Consider the following 25,498-nt stretch of genomic DNA (forward strand, 5'->3'; position numbering starts at 1 on the left):
GTGCCTGAAAGCAACATTATGTAGAAATTGGCATTTTGTGCAATCTGGCGCTCCCCACAGATTCTGAGTACAACACCGCTGTCGTAAAAACAGATCTCAAGTCTGTAACAGTTTGTCAGACGTAATGTAGGTGCTAATAAACAAAACTCATTTCGTCATAACAATGTTATGTGTTGAAAACTAACGCTGTGATCCTACCCTCTCACTGAAGTTACATGGTGCAGAAACAAGTGATGGGGGCAGAGTGGCTGAGACAGAGACACCATTCACCCTCTTACAAGACACTGTACCATCAAAATGATTTTGAAGCTGTTATTTTAAGGTGAAAAAGTTACATAATGTTGCTTTAAATGCACAGTATTCAAACAGAGGTATGGAATAAAATAAAACACCAAACACACGAATGCACAGACAGACACACAAATGCTGTAGGAACCAGATTTCATACTTTGATAATCTACACAGATCTTTATGACTGCAGAATGGCTGTTTGGTTACCATAACAGCAGTCTTGAGCTGATATTTGACATTGAAAAAAATGATGTGCTTGTGACATTTATGAGTCATTTCCTTTGATATTTTAACATCAGCAAAGACAAATTAGTCAGGTTTTTATTACAGATTTATTCAACTTCCTAAACCCGTTTCTGGGTGTGCTGCATCAGTGTGGCATCAATTTTCTCTTTTTGGACAAGCACAATTATTACATTCAGTTGTGTTGTTTTCCATCAGTTTGTGCTTTTATTGTCCCAGGAGCACCTGCTGACATTAGTGCAGTAGTAATCTCCGAGCTGATGACTTCTCTATAAAAAAATAACATGATGTCCTTCTTTTAACTGGTTTGAGGTCATTTCTATCTGTTTTGTAGTGAATAACAGATATAATTGAACTCATTTGCAAAAATCTCAAAAAGGTGTTTGTGGTTTTCAATTAAGCCTGAAAAGAGCGAGGTCGGGCCTTTTCTCAGGAAAGAAGCTTAAAATGACCACAGTGATGATTTATTTTAACACCAGATTAAATATATAAAACACTGAGACTAGAACAAATCACAACCTCATTTGTTTAAAAGGCTATTAATCATTTCGTAACAGTTCGTGTCACTTTCCACATTAATCCGTTTTCTGCCTGAACTCGTCACTCAGATCCATCACCAACAGTGAGGTGAGCCTGAGGTCAAATATTACGTGTTAGAATAAATCTGTCAGTGTGTGACGCTCCTCACTGAGCCAGTTTCTCTGGAGAAACTCACCTCAGGGTGAGCAAACATTTTCAGACTCTCGTTCCAAGTCTCATGAAAACTCAATCTCCATTCTTATACACACTGATCTGCCTTCCTGTAGCTTCACTGATTGTTAGGGCTGCATCTAACTATCAATGTCATTATCAATAAATCTGCAACATTTTTTCACTATTGATTGATTGATTTATCATTTAGTCATCAAATGTGAAAAATGCTCTTCAAAATTTCCCAGAGTGCAAAGTGACATCACATTGTCCAACCAACAGTCCAAAACGACTCTTCATTTACTGCCATAGATCCTCACAAATATCACAATATCACTTCTTCGACATTGACATTTCAACAATATTGCTGGGATGATTATTGGTACTTCGACAAATAAATATAAATAAAAATAGTAATGTGGATGTAATGACTAACTGGCTAAAGGCAGGTATTAAAACAAGTAGAACAGTTACATCACTTTATTGTAATGCAGCCTTTAAACCAGGGAAAAACAATACCTATGCCATATTACAATTTAACGATATCCAAAATCTAAGACGATGTACAGGTTGGTCTCATATACAGGAAGGATATATTAGCGATATACTGCCTGGCCCTTTTAAATGGTTTCTTTTGGATGGTATCTTTCAGAAAAAGCCATAATTTTCAGTTGATTATCTTTCATGTGCTGCTTTTAAAATGCATCCACAGTTATCTTTTAGAGTGCCAGTTTAAATAGATAGGAAAGTGGAAAAATCACACACACACGCACATTAAACTGATTAAAGCCAAAAGGCTGAAACATCTGTACCCATCATTAAAATCAACTGAATATCATTATCATTTCATTTTGTTCATCTGTTTGACTGCGAATCATTAACTTGTTTGGCATTTTGGGACTTCACTCTTCCACTAAGCGTACAATGATGGGCGATAAAGCTATAAATAGAGACAAAAAAACTCCCAATTTCCAAATGCGATTGTGTTTTTGAAGGACCTCGAGGTCATTGATGCTCTCCTGGTGTAATGAGGCTATTGGTGCAAATGAAGCTGAAGATTTGCTAACCGCTAGCAGTCCAATTAGCCATCCCGCTCTCTTTGAAGAACTATAGACTCGCTGTGGGGAGTAACACAGGATCACACAAGGAAGAGGAACTACGAGGGCACTTTGGCAAATTCATGCAACATTACACGGCTAATAGAGTTTGCATAATGTTAATGCATTCAATGAGCCATTCCCATCGCAAGTCAATTATACACTGACATTAATTAGGATAATGTGTGCTGTGAGGGGGCTCTGTTCTTTGTCTAAGCAAGAGAAATAATCATTTATATAGGTCAGCACCGGCTATATGAAGCATTGTTCCCACTGGATTTGGTTGGAATAACTTCACATTTGCATAGAAACAATAGTCGTGATTGTTCCAACACAGATTACTGAAGCTGCAACTGACAATAGACAAATGCAGAGCAGCCAAGGGAGCGGATTCAGGTGCAGGAAGCAGCAGAGGGACACAATGAATATCACTGACTGATGAGACAGATATGTGTCTAAGTTACCTGAACCACATGGAGACTGGACAAAAATGCCACACATGAAGATCAAACTACTAATATCTTAAATATCTTGATTTGGCTCTGAAGATTTGTTCCAAATCAAATATTCTTCTTCTAATTTCTCACGGGAGCTACAGAGGGACTGTTGCTTAGTTGCTGCCACAGATTTGGGAGAGTCAGTCAAGGACTCGGAATCAGAAAGCATGAGGTTTGACTTTTAGGTGAAGTTAAATCAAAAGATGCAGGAATTCATTTAATAACATTTTTCCGGCCCCTTGTATTCAAGTCTCTTTACTTTTGTGGTACTTGGTCACTAAAAGGAGATCTTTCACAAACATTTCTTTAAAGGGCAGACACTTTTGTCTTCGATAAAAACGTTTTTTTTAACCAACGGCAGAGAGCAGAAAACCGTGAAGGCTGTCACCAAGGGCGTGTGTTTATGCCAATCAACTGCACAAACATGGGTAAAAGCAGAGACATTATTGAGAGGAGACAGACCACTGAAGACTTTTTAAATAGAAAAGTCTGTATATCGCCAGAGATGGTGGTTATTGTTGTGAGCGCACAGTTGACAGATTCACAACACTTTCAACCGATTTGGTGCATTGCAACGATGGCTGCCAAGTTGCAAGACTAGCCTATAAGGACTTTGGTAGAAGTACAAGTTAACCTGTCACCGTCTCTGCTGCTAACGCTATGCCCAACAGACTTCAGGAGGCATATGATGGAAACAAGACTGGTAACAGCAGCTGAATAGCATTTAATACACCGTGATCAATTATATCAATTATAAAGGTCTATTTTTCCACACTTGGAGCAAAGACATGAAGAAAAGTAATGTGGTCATACAAAAGCAGCATGCTATTCAATCAACCAAAGAGCAAAGCATTATGAGCTGAGGGCGAGAAGAGAAAATTTTAAGTTAACTGGTCATTATATGAACACATACAGACTCTCTCTCAGCACTGGTAACATGTCCCAAACAAACATAGTCTTAGTTCCACATTTGGTTTGTTAGGATCTGGTCACCCTACATGCAAGCTAGGAGCTATTTAGCTTAACTTACTGTGGCTTTGACTTGGAAGCTACATTTCAGTTTTATCCTACTGCACTTCACTGCAGCGGTGTCGGCCTAATTAGTTCAGTGCTGCCAACTGTTTCACAATGAAGTTACTTGTTCTTAGAAAGTTGCTTTAAGCCATGTGAGCTTTTTTTTTTTTTTACTGCAGATATTTCAACATTTTTAGCAGGAAACGTGTAAACAATCATGCTGCCTTCAATTGCAAGATGGAAGCTGGTATTCCTGACTTCCAATCTAATTGCGTCCCGCTGGTTTGCTCGGGAAAACGTGGATGCCTGCAGCAAATGGATGTTTGTATGGCAAGTCTGTGAACTTCACAAGCACCCACAGCAGCTGATTTAACAAATAAGAGCACTTATATAGAGACGGGAGGAGTCGGCTGCTACTGCATGCCTGCAAAGACTTCTATTAAGCATAAATGGAAGTGAAAATGGTGACTACAAAGTTGTTGTTACAGCATGTTTCACAACACAAACACTGCATTAAGTCAAAAGTGATGTAAAGATAAAAGGTAATTGTTCACTATGTGTGCTCGCACTGCTGTGATGTCATCTGTGTTTATGTCGGAGGAGTTTTCCTACTTTTCAGAATTTCAAGTAACATAAGTTCCAGTGTGCCTTCACTGGGTATACCGGCTCTCTGTTGTGGCTAACTAGGACACTCAAATGCAACGACACCATTAATGTTTTTATTTACACCTGCTTTTCCCTCTATAACAAGCCAACATGTCTGCCAATTAAAAGAGAAGCAACTAGCACAACAACCAGCAGCGAGGTGTTCAACACTGCCACACAGTTCTTTTAAATGTTAACAGTGCTGATTTATGGACTAACACAGCTGCATGTGTCCTTTTTCAGTAAATCTCGGGTGTCGTATTCTTAATGCACTGCTAGGTGTTTGGATGTGTGTTTGTTTGTTTGGTTTTCATCAGGTGTGTATTGGGTTCACACCTGAAACACCAACCATGATATTACAAGAATACACCGGCTATACAAACTTGTGGCCTTAATGCTTTGGATGGCGACTTTGTCAATTCTTCTTCATGGAAAATATGGCCACTGCAGAGCTGTTGTCTGTCATGTATAAGAAGAAAAGTTGCAGGAAGTTAAAAAGTCACTAGAACTTGAAGTAGTGACGACAGACAAATACAGGTTGTTTGTTTTTTTGTTCCCTTTAGTGTTAAAGACAGTCATTTAAGATCATTTCTACCTGTAACCCAACAGAGTGGTGTAGTTTATAGTTTTTGAATTGATTTTCGGTTAAATGCCCGAAATAAGGTCTGTGGTTACTACAGGCTTAAGATACTTACACATTTTGTTCTACGACATAAAATACATCATTTAATGTCCCACAATTTAACTATAAAGTGCTGATGTGTCTTAAAAACAGCGATTGCTAACAGGTGGCTAAATGAGACTACAGACGTTGTCAGGGAGATTAAACGTCATCACACTGAACACTCATCTACTCACTAGTCCGTCTCTACAGGCCGACTCTAAACTATTCTAACTCTAACTTTACAACTTGTAGATTGATCAATTTACAGAAAACATGTATAGTACCAGTGTTGAACAAAACATGTATCATAAACTCTATAGACCATATTCACATGGCAGCCATTTTCCTCTCATATCACGCTCAGGCTGAGAAGCTCAAATTCTAGGATAATGTTGTGCTGTTGTGTTCCAGGTTGCAAGTTGTATAAACGTAGGGAATCTGACAAATTGTTGTCATTTCACCGTTTCCAAGTTGATCAGCAACCAAAGAGATGTAGGACAGTGAAAATCTGGAAGGTCGTTAGCATTCAACCACATCCAGTTAACGTTAACCTTACCGTTAACATCCATTGCGTTTCACTTCCAGACTTGTAAAAACTATCAAATGGTAAGGTTAGCTAGGAAGTGGTTGAATGCTAACATTAGTGGGTGAAATTTGATATGGTTGAGCATGTAATGGTCAGTATATTTGATACTGGATTAGCCTTGATTAAATTAAAAGGGGACTGTTGGATCGTGACGGTTGTTGAGTTTTTGCAAGACAACAACCAAACCTTGAAACAGACAGGGCATCAGAAGGGCACCATGAATGTTGCTTTCAAACAATAATATACCAACTTCAGCATTTATGTGCATGAGTTATCACCTCCATCACCTTTAACAGCTACTGTGCAGTTGCCCTTGAGCAAGGCCATTTTAGCAACAGTTGATGGGAAAGCAACAAAGCGGTTTATCTTAAGTTTAAGAAGGATACTATTATAACAAAACGTTTCGGGGAGGACAGTTTGATTTGAGACACAAATGAAGCAAAGTAACAGCACCGTGAAAGTATTTAATTACACTCAATAAAACTAATTATTTGGCTGCATAACTGATGAACAGGACTTTAAAGGCAATAAACCAATAAGCTAAAATAAATAAGAATTAACTTCAAAGTGAAACAGCTTCTGTCGGGATTTCCTTTCTATCACATTCTCATCTTAATGAGAAACGATGACTGACTGCTCAGCTCCCAGCCGTCACAGCAGATCACACAGAAATTAATGTCCCGTCATTCATTTGGCCCATCTCGACGTCGCCCTGTGAAAAGCCCGTCAAGTTAATCAGCTCAGACAGGAAGCATCACGTCGAGGTTTGATGATATGAGCAGATTAAAACTGGATTAAACTCCTCCTGAGGTGAGGGAGAGCAAACACGGCACAGCAGCTCGACAGTCACAGAAGCCTTGTCTAAACTGATGCAGTGCAGCAGAGAGGGGTACAGCCTGATGCGTCACAGTGTCTGCTACGTTAAACACACCTGATCCAATTAACGTGAAAGTGTGTAGCTCTTAATTAAATCAGGCGATGTGACAGTAAAACCCTGCATGACGAAGGAGACAGTTATTAATACCTGCCAACCCTGAAGAGCTGCAGACAAGCAGCGATGGAGGAAGTGTTCAGATCCTTTATTTATGTTTCAAACCTCAAAATTATTCAGTTTACTGTGATTGAAGACAAGGAAAAGCAGAAAATCTTCTCCATTTTGCCATGACTTCAACAAAACAGTCATCAAAACAGTTAATAGTATCATATTAATATCCAATCGTATATACGGTTGGGTTTATTTAATCTAAACAAGCGAATCATATTTTGTCAGATCTTTGGATGTTTTTTAGCAAAATCTTTATTGGTAAAGAGGTCAAATACGTGTAGTAAAGTGAAAAATACAATATTTCCCTGTGAAAATGTCATGGAGTAGAAGTACAAGAACCTAAAATTTGAACTCAAATTCAGTACTTGAAAATAGTACTTAGTTACTTTCCACCATTGTAGACAAGTGAAATGTTAAGATGAAGTTGATGAAGATGAACCCCACAGGAAGACAAGTTACCAGATTTATGTTTAAGAAAGAAAAAAAGGGGGAAAGAAAAACACTTGAAGGATAAGTTGAAAATTAAAATTCATGAAAATTCAGTCATTATCTATGCACCCTGACGTTGATGGAAAGTCAGGTAAACAACTGAAGTAGACGGGGACTTGGTTTTTGGCTCCATACAGCTTGCCCGGTGTTATCCAAGTTTCCTGAAGATCCCAAATCGATTTGACAAGACTTTATTTACACCCTTTTAAAAGCCAAACTCTTCACTGAAGCTAAAAGCGTTCGCACACACCCTGTTTGACATATGTACACGAGCTTGACCGTACGTCAGGGGTGTAGATGACATCTTTTCAAGTCTATTTGGGATCTCGGGGCTTCTGGAGACTTGGATTACACTGGACGCGCTGCATGGAGAGATTTATTTTTTGGTTGTTGTTACACAGTTTGAAACAAGTCCAAATGTACTTGTAGTTGTTTACGAGAAGGCTGCAACACAGTCAAGCTGTGAAGCTCCAGAAATGTTTTGTGGATTGCAAAACTTGGGTCGCACTGCTGGGTCATTTTTGAGTGAACTTATCCTTTAAGATATTAACTTAAATAATGTAGCAATACCAGCATGTAATAACTAAAAGATGAGAAACTCATACAGTCTTATTATCGGATCATTCCTAAACACTACCATGTACACAGATTTATTATAATGGGTAGAAAATAATGCACCATGCTTGAATGAAATGTGTGTTTAAAATTCTAATCTGCAGAGTAACTAGTTACTATAGCACATAAACATAATAGAGTAAAAACTATTAAATTCCCTCTCAGTTGTACTCAAGTACAGCACTTATAATTATATACAGCTCATACAACGGTTACTTGTGTGCCGAGGGTAGCAACCTCCCACTGTGAGCCAGAGGCCTAAATCCTGAGGGAAGGTCGTCTGGATCAATCACTGTTAATCTATTCTAGGTCAAATATACATCCGCCCATCCATCCATCCCCCTCCATCATACTGTAGCTACATACTCACTGCGACGCATCCACGCATGAGTGGAGGGAGGACTGTGTTCAGATTACAGCTCAGTAATTAAACAGGTCACAAACATGACAACATGATCTTCAGGGTGAAGAATACAAAATATAATGTCTTTGTATACTTGTTGTAAATGTTACTATAAGTTCATCTGTTAAGGGAAATGTGGGACGTATTTCATAATTACATAACCAAAAGGCCAGAAGTTTGACATGACCATCACAAATGTCTCATGTGACTTTGTTTTCAAACTGAATTTTCTCCTTCAGTGTGCACCATTTTTACACTGAAGTTAAAGCTGCAAGTAACTATTTTCATAATTTATTAAATTTATCTACCGCGAGCCAAATAAACAAGTTAATTGTGAGTACTTTGTCTCCCTCGACTTGAAAATTCGAGATGTTTTTTGAGACATGCTCACTGTTGAAGTGCAACCTCCCTTTTCAAATCAGGGGGAAAAGTCTGTCACAATTTCCGGGAGGCTGAGGCGATGTCTTCAGATCTTCAAATCCAAAAAGATATCCAGGTAATCACATCATGTTAGACAGAAGGAGAGCAGCAAATCCTTACAGCGAAAAACTTGGACTAACAAATATCCATTATTTCGCTTGAAAAATGACGAATAATTATCAAAATAATTTTCTTTCTTTCTCTCTAATGCTGAATGTTAAATAGACTGCATTTATATAGCTCTTTGTTAATTAGTTCTAGTTCTTGTCTATGGATTATCAAAAGCTCTATAACACATTCACCCGTTCACATTCACACACTGATGGCAGTGGCTGCCACACAAGGTGTCAACCTGCTAATGAGGAGCCAAACAGCGCTTTCTATTTTAATAGCAGCCCACGATATTTCTATGGTCAGCCATTCACACACACTCACATGGCGATGGAACAGTCATCAGTTTCTTGCTCGGGGACACGTCAACATGCAGCCAGAGATCGAAGCAACAACCTTCTGATCTGCTCAGCTCTACCTCCTGAGCCACAGCCAGGTAAAACCAGATAAAACTAGAGCGGCAGTCAGAAGACTTTTTGTACTCAGTCATAGACATCAGCCACCTAAATCCGCCTGATTTCTTTTTTCTTTTTTTAAATCAAATTCAGATTATTAAAGAAAGTGAGACAAAAAGTTCCTGGATCCGTCCCTTTCTCTGGCTCCACACCAAAAGTTAATAGGGTCTATTCTGGGCTGAGACCCATCCTCCAAGTTTTGTGGAAATCAGTTTCATGGTTTTTGTGTAATCTTGCTGACAATCCAACCAACAAACAACCACTAGAGGACGCCGCTCAGAGTCATATCGGTCTTGCGTAGCTCTCCACCGTCCAACTCTCATTTAATTCCTGTCCATTCTCCTCCCAGCTATTCTGTGGTCAATTTCTCTGTGCCCGGGCGAGCTAACATCAAACAGATGTTTAGATCTTCTCCCCAACTTTTAAAACTTCTTCCTCTTGTCCTGTAGTCATGTCTCGCTTCAACTATTAGCTACACTGTCTCCCATGACTACAGGCGGTTCTGCTCCGTTGGTCCATATCTGTAAGTTTTCAGGAAACTTGCAGAAATACGGACAAAATGAAAGCAGAGTACGGACCGAGGGCTCAGTCCATGTCCATACATGCATCTTATGTTGAGCATAAATTAGCTTTTGCATGATGGCGAGATATACTGTAGATATAGACCCACATCAAAATTCAAACAGTGGCTCTACCTCCTGAGCCAAAGCCAGGTAAAACCAGATAAGGTGAAACAATATTAAATAAATAATAGTCTACATTTGTAATGTCAGTTGTGCTAAAAATAGAGATTCTAAAGGCTAAATTTTGTTACCAGAGAAGTTTTCAGAGCTGGTTTTGTTTGGGAAACTCATTTAAGTTGGACATCTATGGTATTCTTCTCTGGATTATTTTTTTATATATATATATTTGTATTCAGGGTCAGAGTGCAGGAGACAGAAAAAGACAGGCAGCCAGAACCATGGAGACACAGGAGAGAAAAGCTCTGCTGGGATCTGAGCCCAGGCAGGCTGGGAGGCCAGCAGGGGAACGCAGCTGAATCCTCAAGTGTGGTTGAAACCTCTGTGGGCTCGACCACTGGTCATGCCTTTCTAGGACATCTTATCTTCATGTCTTTGTATTCGTGTCTGCAGCGGTGTGAAGCGGGGAGGGGGCTGCTGGATCATCTGATGATTTTGACACAGCTGATGGATTTAAAAACTACACCTTCTCTCAGAAGAAGTTCTGAAATTTTGCCTTAAGAAAAGCTTTATTTGATATTCTGCCATTGTCAGAGAATTGGAGAGTAAAGCAGCTGATTCTGAGCTGAAGGCTGAAGCTTTACGTTTTCTTTAATCCACTACTGTCCTCTACATTCTCCATGAAAGCAGAGCAGCAATACCACAAAGAGAAGGAGGCACACAGCCCCGAGGCCATCAGCTACCCTCCACCCTCATGATAAATTAATTGCCATGAAGCATTCAGATGAATTTGAGGTTATGGGTGTACATACCAGATGAGGGATCTTATGAAATGTCGGACTAAGCCAAACAAACAGCTCTTTTCCTCCTCCAGTCTGTCTCCTGGAGAGGCTTCTGCTGAGCATGCAGGCTCTTTCTCAGCTTCACATTCACACAGAGGAAATAATTCCTCTCAGGGACAGGAAAATATTACAACGGTATTTGGCTGCTGAATGCTGCAAAGGCAATAAACAGAGGGACTCGTATGACCGCTCCATCTGGACGAGCTGGAAGACAGACAGCATGAAGGCTGAGTTTTCTACTGGGAGCGACAGCAAGGAGGCTTTAATACACTTCTTCTTAACCTACAGGGCTGCATCCACTGCAAGCCTTCATGAAATTACAGCCTGGACATCTTTGATAACAGTTCTTTACCTCCTGTAGAACAGAAATAACATCTCATATAGATGCAAACTGAGATTGATGTAGTGACATGAGCGGAGTTAAAAAGAACAATCAAGACAACGAGCTATTGAATTAGACATTTACGCAAGGATTTGTGTTAACTTAAACCACCTTCGAGTCGAGTTAAAAATACATGAATTACGAGTAAAGCAGGGCTGCAAAATATATTGTTTCAGCATCGACATGGCAATGTGCACATGTCCAACAATCACACAACCGGACATATAATGTGAAGTGAAGCCGAATAACTTCAACACGTCATGCTACAACTTTCTGCTGCTTGATACAAAAGGAAAACTCACATGGTTCTCATTTTCCATGAAAGTGTTTTCCAATCTACAAGAGAAATCAGTCTATGATTAGATAATCAAATCCAATTTGAGGGCCCTTGGAAACATGGGAGTTTGATGCTTGTGAACAATTTTCCCAATATCATGCAGCTCTAGATTAGACTAAGCTGACAGTTAATGAGACGCTACTGGCAGCTTTTCTTATTTTATCGATTAATCAATCAGTCAGTCATGAAAAATACCCATCACAATTTCCTAAAGTCTAAGGTGACATCTTTAAATTGCTGATCGATAATCCAAAACTCGAACATCTTGATATGAATCAGAGAAAAGCAGCAATTCCAGAAGCTGGCACCTGGGAATATGTGTTCCTATGATTAATCAATTATCAAAATAGTGCCACTTCATATACATGAAAACTATATTTTTTTAAACAGAGCCGACAGGGACATGAGGGCAGTCAAACCCTACTCGAACAGGGATAATTAGGGGTGATGCAAAATGTGGTAAACTGTGTTCAGAGTAACTGTGGTCTTAAAGTGTAGCTCACAGTTCACACTCTCTGTCTGCCTCAGAAAACACATTTTCTCCTCAATGATAAAGACGCACCACATTATCAGAGCTGATAATGAGTCTGCTTGGATCCAGTGTAATAAATGTGACAGCACTTTGTGAAATCCCAGTACCTGGAAAGAAGCATTTTATTAAGCAGGAAAGAGGTTTTCTTTTTCACCGACGTTAAAATGCCACAACTGTTTGCATTATTGTTTTTAAAAAGTGAAGTCTGCAATTTGAAGACTTGAAGAAAATGTTTCATACAAAGAGTCCTCGACGACTTCACAGTAGGACAGTCCTTTACAAGCTCAACAGCTGACACTTTAAATCCACCAAACAGTGCTGCAGTGCTCCTGAGCAACACACAATGCCCTCAGGTCCTGCAGTGAAGCTGCTCGTCTCATTTAATTAAAAAAATACAATTAACTTATTCATATCAGAGCTTAAATATTATCATACATATATTTCTATTTTTGATCATCTTAAAAACAAAATTAAGAAAACGCTCAGTGGCTCTCGGTGTAGAATAGGGTACTTTTTATTCGGTATCTAGTTGCCAGCCAGCACACACACATGCACCATGCTTGTGCTTGTGCTGTCTGAGAGCTGTGTGTCTTTGCCCCAAGTCATCACTTTCTAATCTTCTCTTGCTTCTCTCTTCATCTCGCCTCTTAACTTCACTACCCATTCACCACCCTGAATCTCTGATCTGTAAAACAGAGGCTGCACCATCCTCTCTGGCCCTGCAGTCACACCTGACCAATCGCTTCTGTAGATGAGAAAGTACTGTCCAAACTGCCAATAACGGAGTCTATAAGCTCTGCAGGCTGTAAACAGCCTGGGGTTGAGGAAGCTGCAAAACTTGCTGCCAAAAATCCTTTTGGTTGTATTTTAAAGCCAGTGTTCACGCCTGAAACAGCAAATCAGACAGCTGGCAGGAAAAGAGCAAGAGGTTATGTCGGGGTCAAAGATGTATACAAATGACCTGACACACAGCTGGGTGGGAAATGATTCACTTGAAATGAGTCATTTCATTAAATAACAGCAGAGCAGCAAGAGTCTGAAATACATCATTGGTAATCATAATTCCAACGGCAAAATCTGCACCGTAATCGTAATATATGACGATGCAGATATAAAATATATATGCAATATTGTTGATGTATCATCCTTCCCTCCTTTGGTTTTAAGATTTATCAAAACTATATGCATCATACAGTATATGTAGAGATTTTTTAGACTTTTCAATTTCTGTGAGTTTTACTGCATTATGTAACCACAGATTTATACAAAAGGGCATGTTCAGAGAAAGGGGAAATACAATATAATGCCTGATCATTCCCCCTAACCAGAGAAGCATTAATAAATCATCAGTCACTCCGCCTGAAACAACATTTCAGTTTTGATGCTCAAAATCTGGTAAGGTAAAGAAGGACCTTAGAAACCCTGCGAATAACATAAAGCTGAAACCAATACATCTATAAATTGATGGTCAAACGCATGAGATTTCACCAACAACAACTTTGGTAACTATTTAAACATTAAAGTCATTTTTTTTATTATTATTATTACTGTAAACTGATTATCTTTTATGTTCTGGACAATTGCAATGGTTATTTTTCATTTGTTTCTGACCATTTTAAGAGCAAACAATCAATTGATTAATAAAAATTGTATTATATTACGTTACAAGGAAACAGAAAGATCACCTTATTGGAACACACACAAACTTCAAACAAATCACAGCGATCAAAAGAAAGTAGCAGTCAACAAAAAAATATCAGCGACCCACTCACCCCCTCTCCACTCACACATGCAGGTAAACAGGTGTAAAAAATTCTTAGATATTTTAATGCTGAATTAATACATATTATACTATAAAGTCATTTATCAAGAAAAAACGTCAGATCTTACATATACTGGTTACAGTTTTTCCAATTTTCATTGTCTTTCATTAGGTTATGTTATGTTATGTTATGTGATGTGATGTTATGTTATGTTATGTTAAACCTATGTGCTTAAAGTTTTGTCCAATCACTTTGTTAATTTAGCCCAATATCACAGATTTTCATCAAGAGGCTTTACAATCTTTTATAATCCCTTCTTAACACGATTCTAATTAAAGTGACAAAATCTACAGTCTTCGTTCTGTGTAAAAAAAATGATTTGTGGCGCTTCAATCAGGCGTGATATTAATTGGATATCTGCCAAGGTTTGAGTACGGAAGTTCCTCTTTTTTGTTTCCGCAGACGGTTTCCTTTGCTTTGTAATGGACCACAACGCAAAAAGGGGAATACTGCACTAAACTGATGACTAATTTCGTGCTTTTGTTGAGCTTTAAAATGCATTTTTACACAGAACGCGGACTGTAGATTTTTGTCCCGAATCATTTACATTACATCACTTCAGCAAACAAAAAGGACCAAAAACTGTTTTGATGAATAAATGAACATGTTCTGCTTTAAGACAGACTTTGAAAAAAATACGAACTTATCCTTTATCTGAGCTGTCAGCTTTGTTTGCTGGTCCACTGGAGATGTGAGGCTGCAGATGGTCTGATGTAACTTTAGTTTATGCAACAACTCACACTATATTATTCAGACTAAAGCCTGAGAAGAGCAAAATGTATAGTTGAAAGGGCGAGACGCTGCTGTCAGGTTATCTAAAGAAAGAAAGAGTATTCACAGACAGTCATATTCAGCCTGCCAGCTGCCCATAAGCCTGGAAAGAGTTCAGTTCAGTCTAAATGAGAGCGTCAGCTAAGAGCATCATTTTTCAACGTCTCTGCATTAAAAACTGGAACTCTGCTGTTTGTTTCATTCTCTGGGGAGTTCCGGTTTCTTACAGACGAGAAAATGTGTTGTTTTTTTGTCTTGCTTTTCTTTTTGTCGTTTCTTTGTTCCTCTAAAAGCATTTCTCCTTTAAGGGTCCGCCTCCTCTGCCCTTTGAGAGTAAGTAAGCCTCGTGTCCACATTCCTGAGCCAGCGAAAGTGTTTGGCTCCGTCCAGCAACATGACACGCTACAACTACATACCAAAATAGCACCACGAGGGGAAACACTAACTCATACTGTAGCTACTCAACAAGTCAACAAATCTGCAGCACAAACCACAGCATTACATATAGGCTGCACAGTGTTTTTACACCACTGCAAAGCCTAGAAAAAGTTTTCCAGAGAAAGTTGACAACTAAACTACTCGACCACAAGCTTTTAACTCGAGCTCTGGTTGTGTTGAACGACAGCACGGCACTTCACTTATCTGAAGGTCAGCTCCTCTTGCATTAGTCTGACTGATAAACTCACGGCCGTCTCACATTGTGAAGGTGACAAAAAGGAAGAGTGCTTTCTGTATTCAGGATATGAAGGTCAGGGGGGAGAGGCAGAGAAAGAGCCGATCTTTCATCGTGATCCTCCGGCGGCACTGCTATTCACTTGCTTGCCAACAAGAACCGGGTGAAGTGGAGTGAACAGAGCGAGAGTGAGCCGAGAAGACTGTTTATTCATGCGATTGCAAATGTCTGTAAAACAGCAATTAAGAAGCTCTTCTCCCCACAGAACAGCTGGTTTCTCCTTGGCCAGTAGGAGGACGCAGACGCCGAACAGTTTTTATAGTATTATGCTGCAGATTAACTGATTATGTTCCTGTTGAAACCAAAGTTTAGACGTCCTCTGTGCTGCAGAGGGAGGCTGCACGGTGACGTTGAGGCAGATTTCAACTGTTAATGTGATGATGTGGACAGAAATATTATCCTTCTCCCATATGACTCCTCTGTAATTATGAAGATAGATGATGATACTGTGACCTACCTTGCCACATACCATATATATATATATATATATATATATATATATATATATATATATATATATATATATATATATATAGTATTTATACACAGTATAGACTACATACTGCATTTCAACAGCTGTAACAAGTGGTTATACTGCAATCTTCTTATAAGCTTTACAGTAAAGGGAATAATTAATTGTAGAACTCAGAGAGTTAGGAGATTATGAGGCCTCTGACTCTTACATGTGCCTGTGTGAAGTGTGGAGCTATAGCCAGACATGATTAGCTTAGTTCAGCTTAGTGTAAAATTGGAAACGGGGAAATAGCTAGGTTCCCCTGCTAACGTATGAAAAAACATAATTTGTCATTTTAGAAGAATTACACGCTCCATTTTCTTTTTGCCGGGCAACAGATGGGCACCTTTCTTGCAAGACCCGGCCTTCTCTGCCTCTGACTGACTTGTGTCTATCGTTTATGTATGGCGAAAGCTTCAGTGCCTTCTTCCCATCTAAAAAATGTAGAAAAGAATCTGTCATATTTCCGTGGCCCTGGTGGTCCACTACATAACAAGAGGTAGGGAGCTTGGTGGGGCCCTTGCCTACGGCGGTGTCTGATCTGACCTGATACAACAGATTGTGAGCTGTAGATCCTCAGTAAACACACCGACCTCTTACTCCAGAATTCCACTGGTTGCATGTGCGTTGCAGAGCGGCTCCGCTGCAGTTTTGCTCCATGCTTCTTCATCCATCAACACCTAATGGCTGCATTTTAAGTGCAGCATAGAGAAGCTTGGAGCAACACTGCCAGATAGCTGGAGTGGCGAGACTGAGGAGCTCCCATGATAATTACAGAGTCACGCGCGATCGCAGTTATACATGTATGTGTTATAAACACAACAGCAAACAGACAAAAGGTTAGTGTTCCCAACCAAAGGATTAAAGAGAAGGGTGGACTTGCTTGGATTTGTCTCTTTTTTGATATTGTTTCGGTGTCTGACTTCCTGTCTGCTCTGTGCTGAATTAGGTTGATTGATGCGCCGTGCTGCGGCATCTGACAAAAATAGAAGCCTTGTGTATCTGCTGCGGAGCTGCAACAGAGTAGATACGCAACGCAGCAAAGCCAGTGAAAGTACACACACAGACTAGAATGCAACCTATCAACTCCGCTGCCATGGCGGATTGGAGAAGGACCGAACACGGATCTGGTGGATCTTGGGGGGTTAGGCTGGCACAGCTGCAGTGTCTCTGGGCTAGTTAGGTAGATCGGACCAGCAGCAGACCAGGAAGGTGACTGAAGAGGTTGTTGCGTTTACTGGGGAAACTACAGCTCTTAAACCACCGTATCAGAACAGCAAAAAAAAGAGGACATTATCGGAACTACTCTATGAGTTAACGGTTTGAGTCAAGTACAGAGAACAAACCAACAAAGGCAACCAATCAGAAGCGGAGTGTATTATTGAAGTTTGACAGAGCCAGGCTAGCTGTTTCCCACCTGCCTCTTGTCAAGCTAAGCTAACTGGCTGCTAGTTTCAGCTATAGTGACCAGACAGCAATAGAAGTGGTACCCATTTCATCTCATTCTCTGCAACAAAGCTTATTTCCCAAAATGTTGAACTATTTCTTTGGTCAATTTTCATCTTTGAGAGTTTTTATCTTTAACGGCACTATAGTTGCATGCAGTCAGCTATATTTTTGTCAGTTGAGTGCAGTTGAGTGCATTTGTTTGTGTGCAAATGAGACAAATGTTTATCAGTGAGCTTTAGTGCCGGTTTGACATTATGAGTTAACGTGATAAAATTCACACAAGTTGGATCAGCCTGTGATTTCAATTTTTAACTTTGATTGTCAGTGTGATTTTGAATCCAGCCCTCAATGGGTTGATGATTTTGGTTTCCATTGACCATTGTTATACAATGTATATCAGTAAAGATTTTAAACTTGAATAATTTGTTCATCAAGATCTGATGTGTGATTAAAGTGTTTGAGCAGTGTAGTTTAAAATTGGGCTATAAACTGCATTTTAGGGCACACAATGAATGTGGTTAGCTTGGATTTGAGTCAGCTGAGATACTGGTAGGCTGTGTCTCTTGAGGATTTCCATTTTGTGATTTTATGCTTTCAATCCACTGCATGTCAGAGGAAAATAGTGTTTTTTACACCATCATATCTTTGAAAGCTGTATGACTGTAAAACAACATATATAATATGATGCAATATTCAACAATCCAACAATAGCCTACATGGAGCAGTCGGGCTGCAATGAAGCAACTGACGGGAGGAAGACATGATGGAAGAGACACCATGCAGGCAACAACGAGGAGAGGAGGAGAGCGTGCTGACAACTTCTGCACACCAATGACAAGCATGAAACCTCCACTCTATCAGATCTTACAGTCAACAGTACAGTAAGAATAACCACAGATACTCAGGAGAGGATAAACATCACGGGGATGATATGATGAGGTTGGATTTTGTTCAGAGGCAGATAAATGTTTGATGAAGTAGGGATGGGCGGATTGATCCCCAAAGTATCAAAAGTACAGATCCTGATGTTGTATTTGAGCAACAAACCAGAGCCAAAAGCATGAATACACAAAGGCTCTTTCTCAATCTCATGATGTAATGTTGACTTTTCCATGAAAAGCTGCAATAACATTTAGCAAATCTTTCACTTGTCTTGTTTTTTAGTCAAATAATGTCTTTACTCCGATAAAGTAACAAATGATGTCATTATTTAGGCAGCTTTTGCTGATGGAAGGAGATCAAATCTAAACTTGGCGCCCATCCCTGCCATGCAGCGTCACAACACAGAGATGACATGTCTTTGTACCTCTCTCGATGTAGCGGGAACATTTTACAGCTCGCAGAAAACTCCTCTGCAGCAGAACAAGGGGAAAGAGGATCCAAGTTACACACTAAAAATCACACGTTTATTTACGTCCCAGTGAAGTGAACACAGTGCAGCTACACAGGGCAGTACCTCAAATGGACTGAGGATGGAAATTTTAATTTAAAAGTTATAAACATTTGAATGAGCCATTAAAGGATTAGTTCACCTACAAGTGAGAATTCAGTCATTATCTGCTCACATTCATGCTGATGGAAATCAGGTTACGTTTCATAGTCCACATAATATTTCTGGAGCTTCATAGCAAAACAGCGTTGCAGCATTCTCCTTAACAGCTGACTTAGATGGGGACTTGTTTTAAAATGTAAAAAACAAGCAAAAATAACAACATAAAATGGCTCCATTCAGCTCCTCCAGCATAATCCAAGATCCCCCAGAGTTCATGCACTCACTCGATTTTAGCTTAGCGGCTACAAAGAAGAATTTGGCTTTTGGCTCTTAAATGTCTAAAATGGCTCCAAACAGCTCATCCAAGTATCCAGAAGCCCTGAGATCACAAATTGATTTTAAAAAAGATGTTATTTACACTCTCTTTAAAGCTGAAATCTTCACTGTAGCTGCTAAGTGAACAGCACCCTGTCTGACGATGGTGCTTGAGCTTGACAGCGTATAGAGGGTGGAAATAACATATTTTCAAGTCAATCAATTTCTGGAGACTCTTGTGCCAGACAAGCTGTACAGAGCCTTTTACTGTTTTTTTTTTGGAGTTTGATGTTTATATTTCAAAACACGTCCCCATCTACTTCAGTTGTTTGGGAGAGTGCTGCAACGCTGTGAAGCTCCAGAAATGTTTTGTGGACCTGACTTTCCGTTAGCATGTAGGTGAGTAGATGAACTTATCCTTCAAGAGCAAAGAACCTGAATTACAGCAGTGTTTTAACATATTTCACTGAAAAAAAATACAAAAAAACAGTTCTTTCAAATATAAAAAGACAAATCATTCCAATAAAAAACACTTCTTCTTTTCAAAATGTTGCCCAGTTGTTTTCATGCACAAATTTCGAGAAACCTGTGGTGAACCATTTATTTATTTCATGGTGAATTTCAGGTGGTCAGAAAAATGAAGTGGCCACTTTGTGTTTACCAGGCATTTGCCTTCATGTGTTGGTTGATCAGTTTCTGACAGACATATCTGGATGAATACAAAAGCTACTGCAGGTTTTTTAAATAAAAGCAGCCAGACATATATCCATTATATCAAGTCTGTCTCTCCATCAAATTACATTCTCCATTAGTACAGGGCTCTATGTGGGTCAGATGACATGGGTAAGTACTTTAAGACAAGCTGCACACAGCATGAGAGCACTTGTGTCCACTGAACACTTATTTTGTTTATGAACCTGAAGTGGCAGTTAATCAAGACTGTCCTCAGCATCCTGGCGTCCCTTCTGTCAAGAGGGTAGAAGAGCTGTAGGCTGTATCAAAGAGTGTGCAGGTTCCTGTCTCAGTGTGCACAGTGGCCCTGCGACTGTATCGAGGATTTCTTCCAGAAGTCCTTCATCGCTTTCATTTAAAGTGATTGATCTCAGCTGCAGCTAGTCTGAAGTCTGGTCCGAGCTCTCACAGTTTAAATGCATCAAACACATCAGAGCAGATGTTTGTTTCAAGGCTGCCGTCAGAGGCCCAGCATCCACACTCTCTACTGTCTGACTGAATCACGGAGCTACAGTGTGTGCAGACACCATTTGGTCTGTCCCATCCTCACAGACACATCCATATGTAATACATAACTGGGTATACTGGACGTGGGCGGGAAGGTTACATAAGTAAACACTGATCTCTGAGTGAAGTTAGAGGTTGCTATGAGACCCCTTCATTCAAAGTGGTGACCACAGACTTGTGTGCTCAGGTAGAGCCATGTGTTGTCACCTCACAGATTATCTATCTTAAACACAGTAAGTAATCTCTGCCGCTCGGGGTCTCAATGATAGCAAAAGATGTAGTTTGGTGATGTTGTGACTAGTAGCTTGGGATCACGAGAGAAGTTGTCTTTATTGCTAAACAACCACGATGGCTGATAAAAATCTAGCAGGCAGAAATGTTCATGGTTAATGTGATGCATTATAGTTTTATTCACATTACGTTTGGTCACGTTTGCTGAATTCTGTCCTCTCTCTCTTGACGTATCATCTGATGTTTCCCCGGGAGTTATAGCGACACACGTTGAAATAAAACGCGCCGCTACCTTGAATAACATTACAGATTTCTATAAAATAATAATAATGTAAGTACACAAATAAAAATGTTTACACATTTTAATGCAGATATGTGACATATTGTACATTTAAAAGGGGCTCAGTGGAACTTCTGAGTTGTGCTAGAAGCCGGTCTTTAGTTTCTGTTAGCAGACTCTTTATAAACTAACGTTGGCTATAATGTGTAGAGGCACATCCTTTGGACTGCCGCAGAAAATCTGACCCGAGTCCTTCACAAAAAAAATCCACAGTCCAGCAGCATTAAACGACTTAAACAAATCGTCCACTGGCTTGTAAAGGCAAACGAGAGAGACTGGGAAGGTCTCATTTTTTACATCACATGACAATAAAAAGTAATCAATACATATGAATTGCTACAAATTATGACTCAGAGCCCCTTTAACGCACGTCTGTCACTGCACAAGAGACCCTCTCTTCACTCAGAGAACCCTGCTTACATATGTAACTTTCTGCTATGCCACTGTTTCTCCCCAACATGCTGGTACACTGTTCCCAATTAGTCATCAAGTGTTGAACATCTGAAGTCACACTGTAAACTGGTTGGTTATTTGAGCGCCACATCAAGGTGGCAAACTTGAACATTTGACCTAACAAGTTGTTGAGGAGCGTCTGAATGCACTGTAAGTTTCTGTTTGTCTCATTTGTGGAGGAGGTGCAGGTTCAGCCTGCTCTTGAGGACCTTCAGGTCTTCTGAGCGATCCAGATTCAGGATGCAGCTGCTGTTGCAACTTGGTGAATTATCAGGTGAGCACCGACATTATGCTGCATCACTGGGCAGTTTGGGGGAATGTGGACACCCCACTGACTCCACTTGAATTTTTATAAGTCGCTTAAGCTGTGAGTAAATAGCCTGTGAGACGATATTAAAACAGCCTGTGTGCTTTCTTATCTTCTGATAGTGAAGTGTGCATTAAACATGTAAATTGGCCTGCAGTGTAAATGTCTTTGCATTGTCACTTTGTAAAGGTTATATGAGCAAAACCGCTTAATTGATGAATAATAAAATATCCCAGTCAAACTAATAAAGATATCAGAGTAACAAGGATGCTTTAATATCGTTCTCGATCAGCCATATGAGCCTCAGAGGTGCTGACATCTCAATTAAAGTGTCACTGAACGGGCCCACAGGGGGAGGCTGACAGCATGGACATGGTAATGTGAGGAGGGTTCAGGTGTGTTTGAACCAAGCTGAAGCCTTGCATGTATAATTAATACACACACACACACACGATACATGTAATACAGCCTCATCATGTGAATTTGACCTTCTCACGCTTACAACCTCTAATGAAACTGGGTCAAGCTCTACGCTTCATAAATAAAAGATTCCTCTCTCGGTCGTCTCTCCTCTGTGAGACTGTAAACAAAGAGAGCAGCCCAGTGTCACATGGGAACTGATGTTAAAATTCGGATCGATTTCTCCAAATGGCTTTAAAGGAAAGAGATGGTGCTGTCTGACCGGATCAAACAGCCACAAGCTCGGAAAATCCCCACAAGTCACCGCAAAGTTCACTTTTTAAGCATTTCGCCATCTGAACAAATCACTTCCAGTCAGCGGGAGTGAACATTTCTGACACAAATCTCTAACTTACCCCATGCTCCGAGGATCTGGATGCTGTTTCGGGCTCTGGTTCCACTCAACACTCCACTTTTTGTCCTTTTTTTCTCGGTTTCCAAACTGATTAGCTTCTTCCTCGATATCCTGAACGCAAGTTACATTTCCGACAAAAAAGACAAATCACTTCCGACTCCAGATTCCCCTCGTTTCCCCTCCAACAGTACTCCTCTTCTCCTCTCAAGTCAGTTGTACTCCAGCCTGCCTGCCTCCCTTTGTCCGTGGGTTTCCACGGCGAGCGACACCGCGGATCTGCCGTCCCTGTGCGTAATTACGCGCCGTGAACCGTTTGGCTCAGCTGTGCGGGCCGGACAGACGGAGGAATGTCGATGAAAGTCGGACAGCAGAGTGCTTTTGGCTCAAACCTCTTCCAGGACTGGTGCTGCCTTCCCCTCCCGCCTCTGAGCCAGATCACACTGGGATCCCATTCAACTCTCTCCGTGGGATCGTGGAGCCTCTTCAGCGCCATCTGATGGCCACGATGCAAACCACAAACCCACCCTACCCCTCCTCCACCTCCTCCTCCTCCTCCTCCTCCTCCTTATGCCTATTATTACTTAAATGTCAGAATATGAAATATAATGTTGAAATGGCCCTTGGACATTGTTAAAAGCCCCTCGGTGCGTTTTTATGGAGTGTCGTGCAATAAAAGCATGAAGCATCTGAAATGACTGGTGGAAGAACAGAAGCCAAATAATCTACACAGTCCTGCAGCTACTGTCTGTGTTGATCTCTCACATTATATCAGTGTAAAGCAGTTTATAAAGAGCTATATGATAATCCTGTCCAACACTGCTGGATAAAAGATCTTACTCTTGGTGGAAAACATGAAATCCGATTATAAAAATACCACAAAGCTTATTAAACCCACTGTACTACATTAACATTGAGTCTGCAGGATTATTATGCATTAATATAATGATTTTATTCATGAGAGAGTGGAGGATATTTCACAGCCATGATTATGTCATCACATGTCCTGACTCATACTGCACACATATGACAGAGGAGTCCTGAAATGTAATGCAGAACATGAAAAGAAAAAACAGGAAGAAATGCTCACAACAAAAGTGATATATGTTAAAAGTTTCAATGGGACTTTTTCAGAGTTTGTTCATTAAATGTTTTCACAGTAATGGATCAGATAAATATTAAATTCCTGAACTGTCTTTCCTCATCTCACTGATTGCATTTAGACAATTTTATCCGTGATACACTTAAATATACCTTAACTATACTTTATTTAATCAGGAGGTCACACTAAGATAAAGATCTTAATTACAAATGAGACCTAAATACAAAATAAATTAAGATGGTAATGACAAAGAAATATAATAATCAAATAGGAGTGGGTTTTAATGGGCACCATGTAGTTTTGGAGAAGAAATTCAAACTCAGAATTTTAATATTCACAATATGAGGTAATAATACAAACTCAGACATATTTATTTTTTCCATAACTGAATAAACAAGCTGTTCTCAGAGGAATATAACGTCCCAGAACACTGTTTGAAGCTAGAAAGGTGGCAGGGTCCGCCACATAAAACAATTCTACAATATAACAATATTCTATAAAAATATGTTTTTGTTTAAAAAACATTATAAAGACAACAGCTTGACAATATAAATAGATGCATTATAAATAAATAAAATCTAAAATGTCCCTGGCGCAGGTATAAAAAAAAGCGTTAAAAATACAACCATGTTATGTAAAACAGTCACACCTAAAGTCAAATATTTAATTTATACACACAAATAAAATAACACGTGATCCGCGTATCAAATGTGATATAATGTGTATCACATGTAACCATACAAGAGTTTTGGAAGGAGATAATAACAACTTCACCCTCTGCCATAAAAAGAGTTCCACTGCATCTTAAACTGTGTATTCTTTAATGTTTCCTATTAGACTATAAACTTAACAACACATATACGAAGATGGTTATATTTTATTTACTTGCAGCTAAACATAAAATTCCTGTTTCATGGGAATCTGTGAACAGACCGAGCAAGCAAACACCCTGATATTAAAAAAATGAAATACTGATGTTGTGTTAAAGGTAACTATCCACATGGTTGGTGTTTATACCACTATCACAGGACCTTTGTACGGAAGCCCTAAAGGGCCATGCATTCATACATTTTATTTCCTCCGTTTTCCCGTGATAACGAGTTAATTTCATTTGTTTTCTCGAGATCTCGAGTTATTATCTCGAAATAACAACTGCCGTTTTCCCGAGATAACGAATCATTTTCTCGAGATCTCGAGATAACGAAACTTTGTTTTCCCGAGATAACGATATAATTAATTCGAGATCTTGAGCTGTTGTAACATTCATTCATCCCTTCATCAAAAACTAATTTAGTATAGAAAGCATAAACGCACAAAACAAACGGAGAAATAGACTTACCTACAGTAGTGTTCCAGAAACCCATCGGTCAGCATGCCATGCCACTTGTGTGTGATGGAAATCTCAGGCCTATCATATCACAGTCATTATCTCGAGATCTCGAATTAATTATATCGTTATCTCGGGAAAACAAAGTTTCGTTATCTCGAGATCTCGAGAAAATTATCCCGTCATCTCGGGAAAACGGCAGTTGTTATTTCGAGATAATAACTCGAGATCTCGAGAAAACAAATGAAATTAACTCGTTATCACGGGAAAACAGAGGAAATAAAATGTATGAATGCATGGCCCTTTAGGACTTCCGTACCTTATGACCGCTGGGAGAAAGAGGTTTTGGGGCCCTGGGCTAGCTGTTTAGCATGCTAACTTCAATTTAAACCTCAACAACACGTCTTTGACATAATGTTAACTGTTATTGCTGCACATTCTGTTGATTATTTTAGGTAATTTTTGGATGTTTAAAATTCTTACATTTTGGACCTTAAATAACACACATATGATAATATTGTGGAAATAATCCCGTGAAGATGTTCGGCCTTGT

General features: G+C 39.6%; 1 protein-coding gene across 1 annotated transcript in view; it reads right to left on the bottom strand.

Annotated features, from left to right (window-relative positions):
• The window catches only part of homer3b (homer scaffold protein 3b), a 64,167-nt gene extending 41,239 nt beyond the window's left edge, over positions 1-22,928 (bottom strand). The window contains exon 1 of the mRNA XM_073476745.1: positions 22,521-22,928. Within this exon, the coding sequence (XP_073332846.1) occupies positions 22,521-22,525 (5 nt within the window). The 5' untranslated portion in view covers positions 22,526-22,928. The remainder of the gene's footprint in view (positions 1-22,520) is intronic.
• Between the last annotated feature and the right edge of the window lie 2,570 nt (positions 22,929-25,498).

Source organism: Pagrus major, chromosome 11 (assembly GCF_040436345.1).
Source record: "Pagrus major chromosome 11, Pma_NU_1.0".
NCBI lineage: Eukaryota > Metazoa > Chordata > Actinopteri > Spariformes > Sparidae > Pagrus > Pagrus major.